The sequence below is a fragment of the Dendrobates tinctorius genome, unplaced genomic scaffold (genome assembly GCF_039654945.1).
Source record: "Dendrobates tinctorius isolate UK_male_01 unplaced genomic scaffold, ASM3965494v1 ptg000157l, whole genome shotgun sequence".
NCBI classification, from domain to species: domain Eukaryota; kingdom Metazoa; phylum Chordata; class Amphibia; order Anura; family Dendrobatidae; genus Dendrobates; species Dendrobates tinctorius.
This window is the reverse complement of record NW_027361824.1, coordinates 5,219,924-5,242,346: the sequence shown is the minus strand read 5'-3', so window position 1 is coordinate 5,242,346 and position 22,423 is coordinate 5,219,924. Positions and strand designations below refer to the sequence as shown.

Below are 22,423 nucleotides of genomic sequence, written 5' to 3'. Positions count from 1 at the left end.
GCCTTCGATTCCCTTGAATGGCCATTCTTGTTCGCATGTTTATAGAGATATGGCTTTGGTGCTAAATTTCAAAAATTGATCGGTGCAATATATGCAAAACCTAAAGCTCATATAATCATAAATAACTCCATATCGGAATCCTTATCTCTATCTAGGGGAACGCGCCAGGGGTGCCCCCTCTCCCTGGCCCCCTTTGCCCTCGCTATAGAAGCGTTGGCAATACGTATGAGGACCTCTCCGAGTATTAGGGGTATAAAAATAGCGGATCGTGTAGACACTATTGGTCTATATGCTGACGACATGGAGGTGTTTATGGATAAAACAGACAAGACGTTGCCACATGTGATTACTACCATAGATAAATTTAGTAAATATTCCGGCCTGTTATGAATGGGTCACCGAGGAGGAGAGCAGGTCCAGGCTAAGTCACAGAAAACCAGAGAGGTTGGTACCTACGCGGATTGCAGACCCCTGATGCTATCCACACAACTAACAGCAGCCGTGGAGTGTTCCTACGATGATTCTAGATGCCTCGTCACAGCAGGAGGACTAAATAAGCCTAAAGCTAGAAAAGGGGAAATCTAAACTGCCCCAGAGCAGACCCCAAAGGAATAGATAGCCCCCAAACATATATTGTCGGTGAAACAAGATGAAAACACAAACACAGGTAGGAAAATAGACTGAGCTAACGATGGGGCCCACACTGACTAGACAGGACAGGAAAGGAAAGACACTGTCTGCAATCACACCAAAAAACCCCGCAAAAATGTCCAACACTTCTGATAGCAAAAAATACCCTGAAGTTACTAGACTTCTCCCACTATATCAGCACTCTGGCATATTCTGAAAACAGAGCAAAAAGAGGCCAATCTAATAAGGGACAAAAAGCAAACTGGCACATACAATGACATAAGAGTGGAAATTCAGCGCAGCCCCAGCCGGGGCTGGCTGACCACACAAAAAACTGAATAGACAAAGCCAAATCAAATGTGAACATAAGCAGAGAACAACTTAGCTTGAGAAGGCAGGAACTGAGCTGGAAACTAAGACCTCAGGAGGCAGGAAAAAAATCACCAGCATGGGAATAGGGAGTCGGCTGTCTTAAATCCAGTCTGAGACTCCAGATATCCAGTCATCGTCTTCATTATCAGGTGGCAGGTCTCTGTTAATTAGATCAGCTTCATTACCTCCTGCCACCACCAGAGGGAGCCCGGAAAGAGAACTCATAACTCCTCTGTCAGCACAACCAGCTCCCTCGCCAGAAACCAGAGGCAGACCAGAAAATGAGTTCACAACACTGGCCTATATATTAACTGGAACAAGTCCGCTCTCTTGCCCCTCTCTCATGGCCCTACGACCCATCTTAGCTCTCTGTCCCCATTGCCCATGGTGTCTCATTTTAAATATCTAGGAATTAATATATCTAAGAGCAGTGAACTTGACCTACAACTTAATATCGTCCCATTACTGGAACTAGTTAAACTCAAATTTGCCTCATGGAGTAACCTTCCGCTATCTGTTCCCGGCCGTATTAATCTAATTAAAATGATTCTACTTCCCAAACTTTGTTCCTCCCTCCAGCATAGTGCGGTGCTGGCTCCTAAATCCATCTTCACCAATCTGAACTCCCTGACCACGTCTTTATATGGGGGAAATCTAGACCCAAACTTAAATTATCCACTCTACAGAGGTCTAGACGGATGGGGGGAGCGGCACTGCCGGACTTTTAGTTATACTATCTGGCCGGACAAATTAAAGCTTTAAGTGGATGCCGGATAATAATCTACCTAACTCGGAACATCACCGCATTCATGCTGCAGACACTGGCTGCCCATTAGGTTTTCTAGAATCAGATAACCTTATTGCCCCCCCGATTGTTACCTCTACTGCGTTTGGCGAGATCGGTTTGGAGACAGATCAAAAAAGTGATCCGCTGTGCTGAAATGCCACTATGGAACAATAACTACTTCCCGGTGCTGTTGAACCACCTGTCCACCGGCTTTTGGATCTCACACAATGTCTCTTTGATAAAAGACTTATATGAAGGTAATATGCTTATGTCTTTTGAAGAAATCCAATTTAAATATAATGTCCCTAGATCCCAATTCTTTTGTTACCTTCAACACAGATCAGCTGTCCATTCGCATTTACGGTATTCATGTAGGACCCAAGCGATCTCATCTCTCCCTTTAATTGGAATCCTTCAATCCCAAGGCCCACGGGGCCTTCGCTCTACTCTGCACACGTCCATCTTGTCTGCGGGAACTGACTCTGCGGCGACGACCATTAGGGGGAACTGGGAGGATCTCATTCCTGAGGCTCAGGCTGAGGATTGGGAGGAGATCCCTGAATCTCCCAACTAAAGTATCTCCAGCTATCAATAATAGAATGGCTCAATCCACGTCGGACTGGAGCACCTCGGCCCCACCAGAGAGAAGCATTCTTGGGGCCCACTATGTAGCTACAAAGAAATAAATACATGAGCACCAACTGGTGTCGTAAAACGTGCTAATATCAGGGTATAAGGTAGTATACGTCTTAATTATGTAGCAGGGGTTGGGGTAGCCTCCCTCATAGAATATAAAGCAGCACCCTCATATAGTATAAGGCAGCCCCCTCATATAGTATAATGTAGCCCCCCTCATATAGTATAAGGCACCCCCCTCATATAGTATAATGTAGCCCCCCTTATATAATATAAGGCAGCCCCCTCATATAGTATAATGTAGCCCCCCTCATATAGTATAATGTAGTCCCCCTCATATAGTATAAGGCACCCCCCTCATATAGTATAAGGCACCCCCCTCATATAGTATAATGTAGCCCCCCTCATATAGTATAATGTAGCCCCCCTTATATAATATAAGGCAGCCCCCTCATATAGTATAATGTAGCCCCCCTCATATAGTATAAGGCACCCCCCTCATATAGTATAATGTAGCCCCCCTCATATAGTATAAGGCAGCCCCCTCATATAGTATAAGGCACCCCCCTCATATAGTATAATGTAGCCCCCCTCATATAGTATAAGGCAGCCCCCTCATATAGTATAAGGCACCCCCCTCATATAGTATAATGTAGCCCCCCTCATATAGTATAAGGCAGCCCCCTCATATAGTATAAGGCACCCCCCTCATATAGTATAATGTAGCCCCCCTCATATAGTATAAGGCAGCCCCCTCATATAGTATAAGGCACCCCCCTCATATAGTATAATGTAGCCCCCCTCATAGTATAATGGGATAGAAGATAGATAGGGGTAGATATAGATAGATATAAGCCCCCATCACACATAGTGATGGGGGTAGATATAGATAGATATAAGCCCCCATCACACATAGTGATCTCACCAGCGAGATCGCTGTTTGTGACAGCGATTGGCCCCCCTGCCGGTATCGCTGATCGCTGTAGGAAACCGCTGGACATTTTTTTGGTCGCTGGTCTCCCGCTGGCCAGCACGCATCGCTGCGTGTGACAGGCGGGAGACCAGCGATCTGCTGGTAACTAACGTGCACATCGGGTATCCAAGGGCCGCGCGCTCCTTGGATACCCGATGTGTACGTTAGTTACCATCTCCCTGCATCAGCGCGCTGGTAACTAACGAACACAGCGAGCCGCGCGCTCGGCGTCGCTGTGCTGATCGCTGCTGAGATCTGCCTGTTTGGCAGCTCACCAGCGATCATGTAGCGACTCACCAGTGATCCTGACAAGGTGATATCGTTGTCGGGATCGCTGGTGAGTCGCTATGTGTGACCCCAGCCATAGGGACAGATAGATAGATATAGAGGTAGCTATAGAAAGATAGAACGATAGATAGAGAAAAACCAGACCACAATACTCACCTCTCCTCCTCGCTCCCACGCGGATTCCAGCGGCGGCCGTGCTTCAGTGTCAGGAGCTGCTGTCTGCCAGACACACAGCGGGTGGGTGATGGTGACGTCATTGCGCACCGGCTGTGAGTCAGAAGCAGAGGGGACTGATGGGAGAGGGAGCGGCGTCATCTGACGCTTTCTCTTCCATTACAATTGAGGGCGGCGCCGGCCGTCACTGCCGCAGAGGGGCTGCCAGGGCTGGCGGGAGCGGGGGCCTGGTGGTGGGCAGTGCTAGCTGGCTGCTGCGGCTAACTGTCACTGACAGCCAGGAGACCTCCTGAAGTGAAATGATGTTCACCCCTTTCCACGCCCATGTGTGGGGACGCCCCATTGTCCTTTCATACTGGTCTGATGTATCATCGCTGTTAACACCCGTAGTGCCAATTCCTGCTCCTCTTTGGCCTCTTTCACACATCAGTTTTTCACAATCAGTCAAGATCCGCCGTTTTGTGAAAAAAACAGATCCGCCAATTTTCCTTGCGGATGCTTTTTTTTCCCCATTGACTTTCATTATCGGCGGATTTTGACTGATGATCGTCCGTTCCATCCGTATTTCTGCAGATCCGCCAAAATTTTGGCGTCCACAGAGTTCACCGAAATCAAGTGTCGCTGCTGGTTGAAAATTCATTCTCTCTCTCTCCTTACCCGCAACCTCCATTCCTCTTGCGCGATGGGATCTCCAGCCCCACATCTCTGACCGCGCGATCTCCAGCCCCATCCCACGAGATGACAGCGCGATCTCAAGCCCCATCCCGCGAGATGACCGCGTGATCTCCAGCCCCACATCTCTGATCGCGCGATCTCCAGCCCCACATCTCTGATTGCGCGATCTCCAGCCCCACATCTCTGATCGCGCGATCTCCAGCCCCACATCTCTGATCGCGCGATCTCCAGCCACATCCCGGAAGATGACCGCGTGATCTCCAGCCCCACATCTCTGACCGCGCGATCTCCAGCCCCATCCCACGAGATGACAGCGCTATCTCCAGCCCCATCCCGCGAGATGACCGCGTGATCTCCAGCCCCACATCTCTTATCGCGCGATCTCCAGCCACATCCCGTGAGATGACCACGTGATCTCCAGCCCCACATCTCTTATCGCGCGATCTCCAGCCCCATCCCACGAGATGACCGCGTGATCTCCAGCCCCACATCTCTGATCGCACGATCTCCAGCCCCATCCCGTGAGATGACCGCGTGATCTCCAGCCCCACATCTCTGATCGCACGATCTCCAGCCCCACATCTCTGATTGCGCGATCTCCAGCCACATCCCGCGAGATGACCGGTATTAATTTTTTTTTCCTGCCGCGGTTCCTTTAAATTTTTACCATCGGCGGATCCGTACATCCGCCGATCCGCTGTCCCCCGTTTCTGTCAGTCCGCCTGCGGATCTGTTTTCCGCTATTTTGGCGGATTTAGACTGACAGAAAAAAATGAAGTGTGAAACAGGCCTTAGTCCATGAGTTTGTTTATACGGGGTGCTAGATGAGGAGAATTGGGGACACTGTTAGGATTTTTCTATGCGAGACACTCTTCTTGGCTAGGCAGGTGCTGGCGTTACGTTGGATGGGAGGGTCGGACCCCTCTCGCAGAGCCTGGATCGACCTGGTAAACTCGGTCATGCCATATGAGCGAACACTTTATCAAAACAGGGGCTGTCTGGGGAAATTCGATAAAATCTGGGATCGATGGAATTCCTCTCTTCTCCCCATATCGGGGAGTGGAGGCTCGGTACCACCGCGACTGTTATAGTTCAATTGTATCGAGATGTATTTATATCCTTCCTGGGCACCACCCGGTACAATAGGAGGTTCGTCCCTCACTATACTTGCCTAGCGAAGAGGAAGCTGCCCTCCGCAGTCGATCGGCAAATGAATGTGATACCGCCTTCCAGACGCTGAAGAGCGCTCTTTCCAGTTTCCCGGTACTACAAGCAGCCAAGTTTACTCGGTCATTTGTAGTAGAGACCGAAGCCAGTGACTTTGGCGTTGTGTTCAAAGTCAATTTTACGGGCCAAAGACACCCTGTATTGTACCTGAGCCAGAAGCTCCTGCCAAGGGAGGTCCCTACTCCACGATGGAGAAGGAATATCTGGCCATTGGGTGAGCTCTGCAGCATCTACAGCCATCTCTGGAATGGACCGAATGTCTCCACGGGACTCGATCCGTTCTTGCATCCCAGGGAGGGTAGAACGTAAAATGGCAGTAGGAACCAGATGGGAAAGATTATGGCCCATTTTAAGTTTTGGCATTTTTAGCTGCAAGAAGCAAAATGAAGGGGAGCCGGACCCTACCCTACCTGCTGTGCCAGTCTGCATATCAGCCAGATCCACCTGCTCCTGCCATGCCAGCCTGTATATTAGTTGGACACACCTGCACCTATCTATATATAAGCCGTACCAGTCCTCACCTGCCAGTGCCTAGCTGTACACCAGCCGTACCCATCTGCATCTGTGGTGCCCGTGTTCCTGTCGTGCGTGCCTGTATCAGCTGTACTCTCCTACTGAACTGTTCCAGCTACCTGTCCCTTGTGGGTCAGATGCCATGCGTTTGAAGTCTGTCCTGGAGTAGCACCAGGTGTAGACTGGGAGCCAAGCCTATCCCCACCCTCAGTGAAGAGTCAGAAGCTTACCTAATCACACCCCTCCAGGCTCTCCTCGGGCCACGGCACAGTGTTCCCTCACTCACATTACACATTCATGTACTGATGGTGGTTTGAGCGGATGGTGGCCCTGATTCTGCATGCATGTACTGAATGTGGTTCTGATGCTACATTTATGTACTGACGGTGGTTCTGGAACTGCATTCATGCACCGAAGGTGGTTATTATGCTGCATGTATGCACAGATGGTGGTTCTGATGCTGCATTCATGTACCTGACCGTGGTTCTGATGCTGCATTCATGTACCTGACCGTGGTTCTGGTGCTGGATTCATGTAATGATGGTGGTCCTGATGATGCATTCATGTACTGGAGTTGGTTCTGATACTTTATTCATGTACCCGACCATAGTTCTGGTGCTGCATTCATGTACATGTAGGTGGTTCTGATACTGCATTCATATACTGACAGTGGTTCTGATACTGCATTCATATACTGACAGTGGTTCTGGTGCTGAATGCATGTACTGATGGTGGTTCTGGTGATACATTCATGTACGGACGGTGTTTTTTTTTTTTTTAAATATGAATATGTAACATGCTTCATATTTTTCATTATTTATCCCCACCTCCAGCTGAATTTCTCACACATTTCGGGACCTCACATCACATACCGTAAAAAAACGCAGAAGCAACTTCAGTGTATGAAATTTATTAGGAAACAAGAAAAATAAAAACGGACTTTGCCCTGTTCCCCTTCATCAGACGACATCAGAGGTGACGCTTTAAGCCGAGATTCACACATTAGCGGAGAGGCTCCTACGATCACACTGCTTTACATCATCTACAATTATATACACACAGTGAACACACAGCAACGGCGACACCAGGCGCGCTCCGTCCTACGGCCGATGTCCAGGCTCCGCCCCTGCTTATTGGACGGCATTATCCGGGGTCTCACCCGCTGCACCAGGTCCACACAACATACAGTGATATCAACAAGTGGTTATGTCCATAGAGTAAAACGTATTATTAAAAATAGATTCCCTACGACTGTAAAAATGAGGACATTGTATCACCCTAGCAGGAAAACGGTTAAAACCTGGATTAAAAAAGGGCATGCTGGGGAATGTAGTTCCACAATATCTGCAGAGTCTTAACAGCGTAAATACAAAAGATCATGAACTGTGTTATGTCTTCCCCTAGTCATATCATCAATCTGAAAAAGCTGGTACTGCGCCTTTAAGACAAAATATCAAATAGTTGCCAGTGGGAGCAGGAAAAGGAGAATGGGATGGGGTGGTGTCCTGCGGTCTCCCTCACTGTTCATGGTATAGAAAAATGTCTGTCAGATGGATGGACGAGCAATGCTCCAAAGTATAAAGTACGGAGTTCACAGCCCCCAACACCGCGTGTCACATTATAGAGATATAGTCTACAGGAGAGTCACATTGAAAATAAACCACAGAATTCCTTCTACGGATTCTCCGTTACATCCAATATTGTACACAACTAGGGATGAGCGGAGCCGTGGACGCTCGGGTTCTGCTACTCGGCCCAAACTCTATTCCAAAGTTCGGCTCGGCTACCAGAACTGTAACCGAACTTTACCAGAACCCGAAACCCATTCAAAATAATGGGAACCCGAAGTTTAGAGCTGGGAAAAACTCTGTCTCCTCCTGGACACTCCCCAGAGCTCCGAACATCACAACAGTTCAGGGAGAAGTCTAGCTGTCCGGTACAGACCACGAACAACTGAATTCAAGTTTGCTCATCTCTATACATACTCCAGAGCTGCACTCACTATTCTGCTGGTGCAGTCACTGTGTACATACATTACTGATCCTGAGTTACCTCCTGAATTATACTCCAGAGCTGCACTCACTATTCTGCTGGTGCAGTCACTGTGTACATACATTACATTACTGATCCTGAGTTACATCCTGTATTATACCCCAGAGCTGCACTCACTATTCTGCTGGTGCAGTCACTGTGTACATACATTAATGATCCTGAGTTACCTCCTGAATTATACTCTAGAGCTGCACTCACTATTCTGCTGGTGCAGTCACTGTGTACATACGTTACATTACTGATCCTGAGTTACATCCTGTATTATACTCCAGAGCTGCACTCACTATTCTGCTGGTGCAGTCACTGTGTACATACATTACTGATCCTGAGTTACCTCCTGAATTATACTCCAGAGCTGCACTCACTATTCTGCTGGTGCAGTCACTGTGTACATACGTTACATTACTGATCCTGAGTTACATCCTGTATTATACTCCAGAGCTGCACTCACTATTCTGCTGGTGCAGTCACTGTGTACATACATTACATTACTGATCCTGAGTTACATCCTGTATTATACTCCAGAGCTGCACTCACTATTCTGCTGGTGCAGTCACTGTGTACATACATTACATTACTGATCCTGAGTTACATCCTGTATTATACTCCAGAGCTGCACTCACTATTCTGCTGGTGCAGTCACTGTGTACATACATTACATTACTGATCCTGAGTTACATCCTGTATTATACTCCAGAGCTACACTCACTATTCTGCTGGTGCAGTCACTGTGTACATACATTACATTACTGATCCTGCGTTACATCCTGTATTATACTCCAGAGCTGCATTCACTATTCTGCTGGTGCAGTCACTGTGTACATACATTACATTACTGATCCTGACTTACATCCTGTATTATACTCCAGAGCTGCGCTCACTATTCTGCTGGTGCAGTCACTGTGTACATACATTACATTACTGATCCTGAGTTACATCCTGTATTATACTGCAGAGCTACACTCACTATTCTGCTGGTGCAGTCACTGTGTACATACATTACATTACTGATCCTGACTTACATCCTGTATTATACTCCAGAGCTGCGCTCACTATTCTGCTGGTGCAGTCACTGTGTTCACACATTACATTACTGATCCTGAGTTACATCTTGTAATGTATGTACACAGTGACTGCACCAGCAGAATAGTGAGCGCAGCTCTGGAGTATAATACAGGATGTAACTCAGGATCAGTAATGTAATGTATGTACACAGTGACTGCACCAGCAGAATAGTGAGTGCAGCTCTGGAGTATAATACAGGAGGTAACTCAGGATCAGTAATGTAATGTATGTACACAGTGACTGCACCAGCAGAATAGTGAGTGCAGCTCTGGGGTATAATACAGGATGTAACTCAGGATCAGTAATGTAATGTACAGTCATGGCCAAAAGTTTTGAGAATGACACAAATATTAATTTTTACAAAGTGTACTGCTTCATTTTTTCTAATGGCAATTTGCATATACTCCAGAATGTTATAAAGAGTGATCAGCTTAACAGCAATTACTTGCAAAGTCAATATTTGCCTAGAAAATGAACTTTATCCCCCAAAACACATTTCAACATCATTGCAGCCCTGCCTTAAAAGGACCAGCTAACATCGTTTCAGTGATTGCTCCATTAACACAGGTGTGGGTGTTGATGAGGACAGGGCTGGAGATCAATCTGTCATGATTAAGTAAGAATGACACCACTGGACACTTTAAAAGGAGGCTGGTGCTTGGCATCATTGTTTCTCTTCTGTTAACCATGGTTATCTCTAAAGAAACACGTGCAGTCATCATTGTACTGCACAAAAATGGCCTAACAGGGAAGAGTATCGCAGCTAGAAGGATTGCACCTCAGTCAACAATCTATCGCATCATCAAGAACTTCAAGGAGAGAGGTTCCCCTGTTGCCAAAAAGGCTCCAGGGCGCCCAAGAAAGACCAGCAAGCGCCAGGACCGTCTCTTAAAAGTGTTTCAGCTGCGGGATCGGGCTACCAGCAGTGCAGAGCTTGCTCAGGAATGGCAGCAGGCAGGTGTGAGTGCATCTGCACGCACTGTGAGGCGGAGACTCTTGGAGCAAGGCCTGGTCTCAAGGAGGGCAGCAAAGAAGCCACTTCTCTCCAGGAAAAACATCATGGACAGACTGATATTCTGCAAGAGGTACAGGGAGTGGACTGCTGAGGACTGGGGTAAAGTCATTTTCTCTGATGAATCCCCTTTTCGATTGTTTGGGACATCTGGAAAACGGCTTATTCGGAGAAGACCAGGTGAGCGCTACCACCAGTCTTGTCTCATGCCAACTGTCAAGCATCCTGAAACCATTCATGTGTGGGGTGGCTTCTCAGCTAAGGGAATGGGCTCTCTCTCAGTGTTGCCTAAAAACACAGCCATGAATAAAGAATGGTACCAGAATGTCCTCCAAGAGCAACTTCTCCCAACCGTCCAAGAGCAGTTTGGCGATCAACAATGCCTTTTTCAACATGATGGAGCACCTTGTGATAAAGCAAAGGTGATAACTAAATGGCTCAGGGAACAAAACATAGAGATTTTGGGACCATGGCCTGGAAACTCCCCAGATCTTAATCCCATGGAGAACTTGTGGTCAATCATCAAGAGACGAGTGGACAAACAAAAACCTTCAAATTCGGACAAAATAAAAGCATTGATTTTGCAAGAATGGACTGCTATCAGTCAGGATTTGATCCAGAAGTTGATTGAGAGCATGCCAGGGAGAATTGCTGAGGTCCTGAAGAAGGGTCAACACTGCAAATATTGACTTGCTGCATTAACTCATTCTGTCAATATAACCTTTTGTTACTCATAATATGATTGCAATTATATTTCTGTATGAGATAAAAACATCTGACAAACACACATAAAAACCAGAGGCCAGCAGATCATGAGAAAATATAATATTTGTGTCATTCTCAAAACTTTTGGCCATGACTGTATATACACAGTGACTGCACCAGCAGAATAGTGAGTGCAGCTCTGGGGTATAATACAGGATGTAACTCAGGATCAGTAATGTATGTATACAGTGACTGCACCAGCAGAATAGTGAGTGCAGCTCTGGGGTATAATACAGGATGTAACTCAGGATCAGTAATGTAATGTATGTACACAGTGACTGCACCAGCAGAATAGTGAGTGCAGCTCTGGGGTATAATACAGGATGTAACTCAGGATCAGTAATGTAATGTATGTACACAATGACTGCACCAGCAGAATAGTGAGTGCAGCTCTGGAGTATAATACAGGATGTAACTCAGGATCAGTAATGTATGTACACAGTGACTGCACCAGCAGAATAGTGAGAGCAGCTCTGGGGTATAATACAGGATGTAACTCAGGATCAGTAATGTAATGTATGTACACAGTGACTGCACCAGCAGAATAGTGAGTGCAGCTCTGGGGTATAATACAGGATGTAACTCAGGATCAGTAATGTAATGTATGTACACAGTGACTGCACCAGCAGAATAGTGAGTGCAGCTCTGGAGTATAATACAGGATGTAACTCAGGATCAGTAATGTATTATACTCCAGAGCTGCACTCATAGTTCATACTAATTATGCCCTTAGACTGAATCTCACACATTGCTACATTAATAGCCCTTGTAAAAAAAGGAAACACAGAATCTGTGTACATGACACTATTGTTGTTGAGGGGCCTGAGGAAACACACACCCTCGTGGGCTCCAATGTAGGGGTGCATGGAGGAGGTGGGGTTTCTGTGCATATCTACATAAAGCTGATATAAACAGAAATAGTTAATAATAATAACAAAAAGCCCAGACGCAGTGGCGTAACTGGAGTCCATAGGGCCCCGATGCAAAATTTGGACCTGGGTTCCCACCTGCATATTGGTCAGATGTATGGGCCCTTGAATAACATTCTGGGCCCATTATTTAATAATGTCCCCATCCTAGACTCCTTCCTGTGATGATGTCTCCAATCCTGGGCCACTTCCTGTAATATTGTCCTCCATCCTTGCCTCTTCAATAATGTCCCCCATCCTGGGACATATAATAATAACGTCCTGCGTCCTGGTCCTTTTATTTAATAATGTCTGTGATAGGCTCCTTCCTATAAAATAATGTCCCCATTCTGGCCCCTTCCTCTAATAATGTTCCCCATCCTGTAGATTTGTCCTCCATCCTGGCACCATCTCCTAATAATGTTTCCCATTCTAGGCCCCTTTATTTAATAATGTCCTCCATCCAGGGCCCCTTATGAGTATAATGTCCCCCATCCTGGCCCCTTCCTGTACTAATGTCCCCCATCATGGCCTCTTTATTCAACAATGTCTCTCATCCAGGCCCCTTATTTAATACTGACCCCCATCCTGGGCCCCTTCCTATAATAATGTCCCCATCCTAGGCCGTTTCAATATAATGTCCACCATCCGTGACCCCTTCCAGTAATAATGTCTCCCATCATGAACTCTTCTTATAATAACGTCTCCTATCCTTGGCCACTTGCTGTAATAATGTCCTCATCCTGAGCCGCTTCATATAATAATGTCCTTCATCCATGGCCCCTTCCCGTAATTATGTCTCCCACTGTGGATCCTTCCTATAATAATGTCCTCCATCCTAAACCTCATCCTATAATAATATCCTTAATTCTTGGACCTTTCCAGTAATAATGTCCCCATCCCGGACCCTTCCTATAACAATGTCTCCAATCCTGGGCCCCTTCCCATAATCATAGAATCGTAGAGTTGGAAGGGACCTCCTGGGCCATCTGGTCCAACCCCCTGCTCAAAGCAGGATTCGCTAAATCATCCCAGTCAGATGTCTGTCCAGCCTCTGTTTGAAGACTTCCATTGAAGGAGAACTCACCACTTCTCGTGGCAGCCTGTTCCACTCATTGATCACTCTAACTGTCAAAAAGTTTTTTCTAATATCTAATCTGTGTCTCCTCCCATTCAGTTTCATCCCATTGCTTCTAGTCTTTCCTTGTGCAAATGAGAATAAAGTTGATCCTTCTACAATGTGACAGCCCTTTAGATATTTGTAGACAGCTATTAATTCTCCTCTCAGTCTTCTCTTTTGCAAACTAAACATTCCCAAATCCTGCAACCTTTCCTCATAAGACAGGGTTTGCAGACCGGTCACCATTCTGGTCGCTCTTTTCTGAACTTGCTCCAGTTTGTTGATGTCTTTTTTAAAATGTGGTGCCCAAAACTGGACACAATATTCCAGATGAGGTCTGACCAAAGAGGAGTAGAGGGCAATAATGACTTCACGTGATCTAGACTGTATGCTTCTGTTAATACATCCTAGAATTGCATTTGCCTTTTTTGCTGCTGCATCACACTGTTGACTCATATTCAGTCTGTGATCTATTAGTATACCCAAGTCTTTTTCACATGTGCTGTCACTTAGCCCTATTCCTCCCATTCTATATATGCTTTTTCCATTTTTATTGCCCAGATGTAGTACTTTGCATTTCTCCCTGTTAAAAACCATTCTGTTAGTTGCTGCCCACTTCTCCAGTTTATTTAATAGTGTCAGCCATCCTGGACCCTTCTTATAATAATGTCCTCCATCCTGAACCTCGTCCTATAATAATATCCTTCATTCTTGGCCCCTTCCAGTAATAATGTCCTCGATCCTGGGACCTTTCCTATAATAATGTCTCCTATCCTGGGCCCCTTCCTATTGCAATGTTGGCCATCCTAGGCCCCTTCCAGTAATAACGTCCCCATCCCGGATTCTTCCTATAATAATAGCCCCATCCTGGACCCTTCCTATAATAATATCTCCATCCCGGACCCTTCCTATAATAATGTCTCCATCCCGGACCCTTCCTATAATAATGTCTCCATCCCGGACCCTTCCTATAAAATGTCTCTATCCCGGACCCTTCCTATAATAATGTCCCCATCCCGGACCCTTCCTATAATAATATCTCCATCCCAGACCCTTCCTATAAAATGTCTCCATCCCGGATCCTTCCTATAATAATGTCCCCATCCCGGACCCTTCCTATAATAATATCTCCATCCCGGACCCTTCCTATAAAATGTCTCCATCTCGGACCCTTCCTATAATAATGTCCCCATCCCGGACACTTCCTATAATAATGTCTCCATCCCGGACCCTTCCTATAATAATGTCCCCATCCCGGACCCTTCCTATAATAATGTCCCCATCCCGGACCCTTCCTATAATAATGTCTCCATCCCGGACCCTTCCTATAATAATGTCTCCTATCCTGGGCCCCTTCCTATAGTAATTTTGGCCATCCTAGGTCCCTTCCAGTATAATGTCTCTCATCCTGTGCCCCTTTCTATAATACTGTCCTCCGTCCTTGCCCCTTCCAGTCATAATATCCCCTGCTATTCCCCAACACATTTAAAAAAACCCAAAGAGATTCTTCTTACTTTCCCCCGCTTCCACGATGAGCAGCGTCCTCGTTAATATCCGGTGCAGGAGCCGGTAGATGACTTCAGCGTGCCCGCCATTGGTAGAGTCACCGCCATGCACGGCCCATGACGGGCACGCCGACGTCAGCTACCGGTCTCTGATTAGGCGGCAGCGTGTATTGCAGAGCAGCGCTGATCTTATATACCTGACTGCCCTTCCCCCGCTTGGGCCCCTGATAGCGACAGCAGTGGAGCATTGGATCGGTACCGGCCCGGGGCTGACGACAGTCATTGATCCTGCCCATCGCCATAATCCAACCTGCTGATTGTCTCCACCACTGTATCTGCAGCACATTTCTCATTGTGTCCAGCACTAAAAAGGTTAATCCTTCAGCGCATTAAAGGAAACCAGCAAACATATTTCTTCTCTTAAAGGGGTTGTCCGTGTCCTAAATACTGATGAGCGGTGGGATCGGTCATCAATATGACATTGGTTGGGCTCCGACACCCGGCCCCCTGACAACAGAGCTACTGAGTGCAGCGCCACGCCATGTGCAGAGGCCGCCGCAGGTACTGCATCCCGCATTCTCCTCTTCACTAGGAGACGTCCTGCAGTACCGGCGGCGGCCACCACACGCTGAGTGGAGCTGTGCTTAGTAGCTCTGTTCAGTCTGTTATCAGCTGATCAGTGGGGGAGTCGGAGCCCCTCCAATCCCAGGGATCGGTCACCGAAATGTTCTGCCTGGAAAACCCTTTCAAGTTACAGCAAGTCTTCTACTCCAACCATAGCAAGAGCTGCAATGAAAACTCTACTGTTCAGTCATGTCATAATCACCTCCAGAGCTGCAACAACGGCTCACCTCTTCTATCACATATTACACTCCAATCCCGGCCAGAGCTGCATCAATGGCTCAACTCTTCTAGCACCTATTATTCTCCAACCCCAGCCAGAGCTGCATCGACAGCTTAACTCATCTACCGCCTATTATTCTCCAATCCCAGCAAGAGCTGCATCGACAGCTCATCACTACTCCGTAATATTATACTCCAGTCACACCCACATCTGTTGTCATATGTCATCATCCAATCCAGACTAGAGCTGCAACAACAGCTCAATTCTGCTAACATCTTTTATACTCCAATCCCAGTTGGAGCTGTATAGACGATTCAACACTTCTAGCACCTATTATTCTCCAATCCCAGCCAGAGCTGCATCGACAGCTCCATTCATCTACCACATATTCGACTCCAATCCCAGGCAGAGTTGCATCGACAGCTCATCGCTACTCCGTTATATTATACTCGAGTCACACCAAGATCTGTTGTCATATCTAATCCTCCAAACACAGCCAGAGCTGCTTCTTCTCTCCAAACTCCCCTGGTTCAGTGTCTGCAGTCCGGCATCGTGGGAGAGGTGGTGTTTTTCCGGCACACAGGGAATCAGGGTAAATAATAACCAAGAGAATAGTGAATGCAGCTTTGGCTGTGACTGGAGACGTGATGGAACGCTGAACCCAAAGGATAAAAGTAAAGTGATAAATATTTACAAAGATACTCAACCTTATAAACCGGTGTTGGGGGTGCGGTCCGGTCAGCAGCGGGGACCCCGGGTAACGACTTACATGAAAAAAAAATTCCCAACATTCAGTTCAGGAAAAATCTGCAGCAAATATCCGCCCCCGCGATGTTCTGCATCCGCGGGAGCGCTGGGTGTGAATTTGAGGCGAGATTGGCAGGAAGGATCGGTCCGCGGCTCCACAGCGCCATCTGGTGTAACATACATTGCACTGCACACTGACGGAGCACGGCGCACAATCGATGGTCCTGACACTGGACGTACAGACGTGTGTGTGTACAGAGGGTCCGCGCGGGTGGGGTCACTCCGCCTCCATGGAGCCGTTCACCCCGTTCAGTCTGTTATAGTCGTCGTCCAGGCTCTCCTGAATGTCGTACTCCTCGTCCAGGAAGTCCAGCGAGTTGTTACTGGGCAGACCCCGGATGGTGAACTTGTGGGAGACCCGATTCCACTTCACGCGATTAGAAGCCACGATCTCGTAGAGCTCCGCCGAGAGCGGGAACAGGTCCTTCAGCAGCCTGGACACAGACAGAACCGGAGATAGCAAAAGTCTACACACCCCATCAAGATCATGCCTAGAAAACGCATTTCAGAAATTTCCTCCCTGTAATGTCGCCCGTAATCTGTACAAATCCATCGAGAAACAAACTTAATTGTTTTCAGGTGGGGAAAAAAGTGAAATAATGTGGTTGCATAAATCTGCACACCCCTGTGTATTTCTGACATTCAGTATTTTTGGTTCGGGGTTTATCGCTCTGCACATCTAGTGATGCAAAATGCTGCCCTCACCTTGCCTCACTGTGGGGATGGTGATCTTCTGGTTATGCAAAATGCTGCCCTCACTGTGGGGATGGTGATCTGGTGATGCAAAATGCTGCCCTCACCATGCCTCACTGTGGGGATGGTGATCTGGTGATGCAAAATGCTGCCCTCACCATGCCTCACTGTGGGGATGGTGATCTGGTGATGCAAAATGCTGCCCTCACCTTGCCTCACTGTGGGGATGGTGATCTGGTGATGCAAAATGCTGCCCTCACCATGCCTCACTGTGGGGATGGTGATCTGGTGATGCAAAATGCTGCCCTCACCATGCCTCACTGTGGGGATGGTTTATTTTCTGGTGATGCAAAATACTGATCTCACCTTGCATCACTGTGGGGATGGTTTATTTTCTGGTGATGCAAAATACTGATCTCACCTTGCATCACTGTGGGGATGGTGGTCTTCTGGTTATGCGTAGTGTTGGTTTCTCAACAAACATACCTTTTAGAATATTTGACATGACACATTTCCTGACTTTGGTGACACGATAGAGGTTTTGGTAACACATTGCGATGCCTGGATGAAGAATACGGGAGATTGTTGTCACATGCAGGACACAACCAGAAGTGGTCAGAAATTCCTGCAGCTCCTTTAATGATGCTATCGGCCTCTTGGCAGCCTCCTGGACCAATTTTTTTCTTGTCTTTTAATCAGTTTTTGAGGGAAGTCCAGTTCTAGGTAATGTCGCTGTTGGGCCAAAATTTCAGCCCCTTCTTGATGACATCTTCACAGTGTCCATGGTAGATCAAAAGCCTTGGAAATGATTTTTTTTATCTTTCTCCTTTCTGACAATTTTCCTCAATCAGATCCTTTGCTGTGTTGTCAGCTGTTTACAGACCAGAAAATGTCAGGAAAATACTCCTGGAGCAGCGACACTTTCTCTGGGGTTAATCAGAATCACTGTACATGACGGCGGCCGAGCGCTGACTACTATGTAACATGGAAGGTAATGTGATTGGATGCTTCTGAATACAACCACAGCCCCAATTATAAGAGGGTGCTAACACTTATGCAACCACAGTATTGTACTTCTGCTATTTGTATTTTTTTCACAAAGGATTTGAACAACAATAAAAGGGAAAAAAGTAGACAAAGACTATCCTAACCGCACAGCTGAGGACAAATCATCTTCACATCTAATACTCTAGTCACAGACAGAGCTGCATTTAATTTCTAATGTAATTCTTCTATTCCGCTGTGATGCTTTGTGGTAGCGTAGCAGCGCTAAGAGTGTGATGCACCTACACAGCCAGCAGGAGCAGCAGTGAGACATTCAGACAGCTTATGGGAAGAAGCTGAAGTATGAATGCAGCTCTGGATGTGACTAGAGATAACATATGATGTAACTGAAAACAAATAATTACAAGGGGCTCATCATCTGGTGCTAGTTGACACCCCCCCAAACTACGTCCTTGATCCTGGTAATCCCCTACACCCTTGTTGGGGGTCTTCCCACTACTCTGGGCCATCCTCATGCTGTGGTTGCGATGCTCACTTGTAGATGGGCATGGCGATGTGCTCCATGAAGCTGATCTGTAGTTCGGGGATGTACGCCTTCTCCCGGTCCATCATCTCACTCGGCCGGTTCCCCATGGCTTTCTCCTGCAGGAGGAACAAAGTAAAGACGTGACAAGTCTAGATAGAGGTGAGGACCGAGGGCAGCAGCTGTCCGTACATTGGATGCAGGTGGAGGTCGTGTATGTGCCATACATGTGGTGGAGGACGTGTATGTGCCGTACATGTGGTGGAGGTCGCGTATGGCCGTACATGTGGTGGAGGTTTGCAGTACATGTGGTGGAGGACGTGTACATGCTGTACATGTGGTGGAGGTCGTGTACGTGCCGCACATGTGGTGGAGGTCGTGTACGTGCCGTACATGTGGTGGAGGTTTGCAGTACATGTGGTGGAGGTCGTGTATGTGCCGTACATGTGGTGGAGGTCGCGTATGTGCCGTACATGTGGTGGAGGTTTGCAGTACATGTGGTGGAGGTCGTGTACGTGCCGCACATGAGGAGGAGGTCGTGTATGTGCCGTACATGTGGTGGAGGACGTGTATGTGTCGTACATGTGGTGGAGGACGTGTATGTGCCGTACATGTGGTGGAGGTTGCGTATGTGCCGTACATGTGGTGGAGGACGTGTACGTGCTGTACATGTGGTGGAGGTCGTGTACGTGCCGCACATGTGGTGAAGGTCGTGTACGTGCTGTACATTTGGTGGAGGTCGTGTACGTGCCGCACATATGGTGGAGGTCGTGTATGTGCCGTACATGTGGTGGAGGTCGTGTATGTGCCGTACATGTGGTGGAGGTCATGTATGTGTCGCACATATGGTGGAGGTCGCATATGTGCCGTACATGTGGTGGAGGTTTGCACTACATGTGGTGGAGGACGTGTATGTGCCGTACATGTGGTGGAGGTCGTGTATGTGCTGTACATGTGGTGGAGGACGTGTATGTGCCGTACATGTGGTGGAGGACGTGTATGTACCGTACATGTGGTGGAGGTCGTGTATGTGTCACACATGTGGTGGAGGACGTGTATGTGCCGCACATATGGTGGAGGTCGTGTATGTGCCGTGCATGTGCCGTGCATGTGGTGGAGGTCGTGTATGTGCCGTACATGTGGTGGAGGACGTGTATGTGCCGTACATGTGGTGGAGGTCGTGTATGTGCCGTACATGTGGTGGAGGTCGTATATGTGTCACACATGTGGTGGAGGTCGTGTATGTGCCATGCATGTGGTGGAGGTCGTGTATGTGCCGCACATGTGGTGGAGGTCGTTTATGACATGTGGTGGAGGTCATGTATGTGCCGTACATATGGTGGAGGTTGTGTATGTGCCGTTGATGTGGTGGAGGTCGTGTATGTGCCGTACATGTGGTGGAGGTCGCGTATGTGCCGTACATGTGGTGGAGGTCGTGTATGTGCCGTACATATGGTGGAGGTCGTGTATGTGCCGTGGATGTGGTGGAGGTCGTGTATGTGCCGTACATATGGTGGAGGTAGTGTATGTGCCGTGGATGTGGTGGAGGTCGTGTATGTGCCGTACATGTGGTGGAGGTCGTGTATGTGCCGTACATATGGTGGAGGTCGTGTATGTGCCGTGGATGTGGTGGAGGTCGTGTATGTGCCGTACATATGGTGGAGGTCGTGTATGTGCCGTGGATGTGGTGGAGGTCGTGTATGTGCCGTACATGTGGCGGAGGTCGCATATGTGCCGTACATATAGAGGAGGTTGGTATGTGCCGCACATGTGGTGGAGGTCGTGTATGTGCCGTACATATAGAGGAGGTTGGTATGTGCCGTACATATAGAGGAGGTTGGTATGTGCCGTACATATAGAGGAGGTTGGTATGTGCCGTACATGTGGTGGAGGTCGTGTACGTGCCGTACATGTGGTGGAGGTAGTGTATGTGCCGTACATGTGGTGGAGGTCATGTATGTGCCGCACATAGGTGGAGGTCGCGTATGTGCCGTACATGTGGTGGAAGTTTGCAGTACATGTGGTGGAGGACGTGTATGTGCCGCACATGTGGTGGAGGTTATGTATGTGCCGTGCATGTGGTGGAGATATGCATGTCCCGTACACGTGGTGGAGGTCACGTATGTGCCGTACATGTGGTGAAGGTCGTGTATCTGCCGCACATGTGGTGGAGGTCGTGTATGTGCCGTACATGTGGTGGAGGACGTGTATGTGCCGTACATATGGTGGAGGTCATGTATGAGCCGCACATGTGGTGGAGGTTATGTATGTGCCGTGCATGTGGTGGAGGTGTGCAGTACATGTGGCGGAGGTGTGCATGTCCCGTACATGTGGTGGAGGACGTGTATGTGCCGCACATATGGTGGAGGTCGTGTATGTGCCGTGCATGTGGTGGAGGTCGTGTATGTGCCGTACATGTGGAGGTCGTGTATGTGTCACACATGTGGTGGAGGACGTGTATGTGCCGCACATATGGTGGAGGTCGTGTATGTGCCGCGCATGTGGTGGAGGACGTGTACGTGCCGTACATGTGGTGGAGGTCACGTATGTGCCGTACATGTGGTGAAGGTCGTGTATGTGCCGCACATGTGGTGGAGGTCGTGTATGTGCAGTACATGTTGTGGAGAACGTGTATGTGCCTTACATGTGGTGGAGGACGTGTATGTGCCGCACATGTGGTGGAGGACGTGTATGTGCCGTACATGTGGTGGAGGACGTGTATGTGCCGTACATGTGGTGGAGGACGTGTATGTGCTGTACATGTGGTGGAGGTCGTGTATGTGCCGTACATGTTGTGGAGGACGTGTATGTGCCTTACATGTGGTGGAGGATGTGTATGTGCCGCACATGTGGTGGAGGACGTATATGTGCCGTACATGTGGTGGAGGTCGTGTATGTGCCGTACATGTGGTGGAGGTCGTGTATGTGCTGTACATGTGGTGGAGGTCACGTATGTGCCGTACATGTGGTGAAGGTCGTGTATGTGCCGTGCATGTGGTGGAGGTCGTGTATGTGCCGTACATGTGGTGGAGGTCGTGTATGTGCCGTACATGTGGTGGAGGTCGTGTATGTGCCGTACATGTGGTGGAGGTCGTGTATGTGCCGTACATGTGGTGGAGGTCGTGTATGTGCCGTACATGTGGTGGAGGTCGTGTATGTGCCGTACATGTGGTGGAGGACGTGTATGTGCCGTACATGTGGTGGAGGACGTGTATGTGCCGTACATGTGGTGGAGGACGTGTATGTGCCATACATGTGGTGGAGGTCGCGTATGTGCCGTACATGTGGTGGAGGTCGCGTATGTGCCGTACATGTGGTGGAGGTCGCGTATGTGCCGTACATGTGGTGGAGGTCGTGTATGTGCCGTACATGTGGTGGAGGTCGTGTATGTGCCGTACATATGGTGGAGGTCGTGTATGTGCCGTGGATGTGGTGGAGGTCGTGTATGTGCCGTACATATGGTGGAGGTTGTGTATGTGCCGTGGATGTGGTGGAGGTCGTGTATGTGCCGTACATGTGGTGGAGGTTGGTATGTGCCGCACATGTGGTGGAGGTCGTGTATGTGCCGTACATGTGGTGGAGGTCGTGTATGTGCCGTACATATAGAGGAGGTTGGTATGTGCCGTACATGTGGTGGAGGTCGTGTATGTGCCGTACATGTGGAGGTCGTGTATGTGCCATGGATGTGGTGGAGGTCGTGTATGTGCCGTACATGATGTGGAGGTCGTGTATGTGCCGTACATGTGGTGGAGGTCGTGTATGTGCCGTACATATAGAGGAGGTCGTGTATGTGCCGTACATATGGTGGAGGTCGTGTATGTGCCGTACATGTGGTGGAGGTCGTGTATG

General features: G+C 48.2%; 1 protein-coding gene across 4 annotated transcripts in view; it reads right to left on the bottom strand.

The window, feature by feature from the left end:
- Window positions 1-22,423, bottom strand: part of PDE2A (phosphodiesterase 2A) — an 806,220-nt gene that overhangs the window by 9,669 nt on the left and 774,128 nt on the right. For 2 of the 4 annotated variants that reach the window (XM_073548493.1, XM_073548492.1), the window contains 2 exons: window positions 18,587-18,693; window positions 11,725-16,787 (listed from right to left, as the gene is read on the bottom strand). In XM_073548493.1, the coding sequence (XP_073404594.1) occupies window positions 16,571-16,787; window positions 18,587-18,693 (324 nt within the window). In that variant the 3' untranslated portion in view covers window positions 11,725-16,570. Of the gene's footprint in view, window positions 1-11,481; window positions 16,788-18,586; window positions 18,694-22,423 lie in introns of those variants that run through there. The other 2 variants (XR_012220656.1, XM_073548490.1) reach the window with 2 other exon arrangements.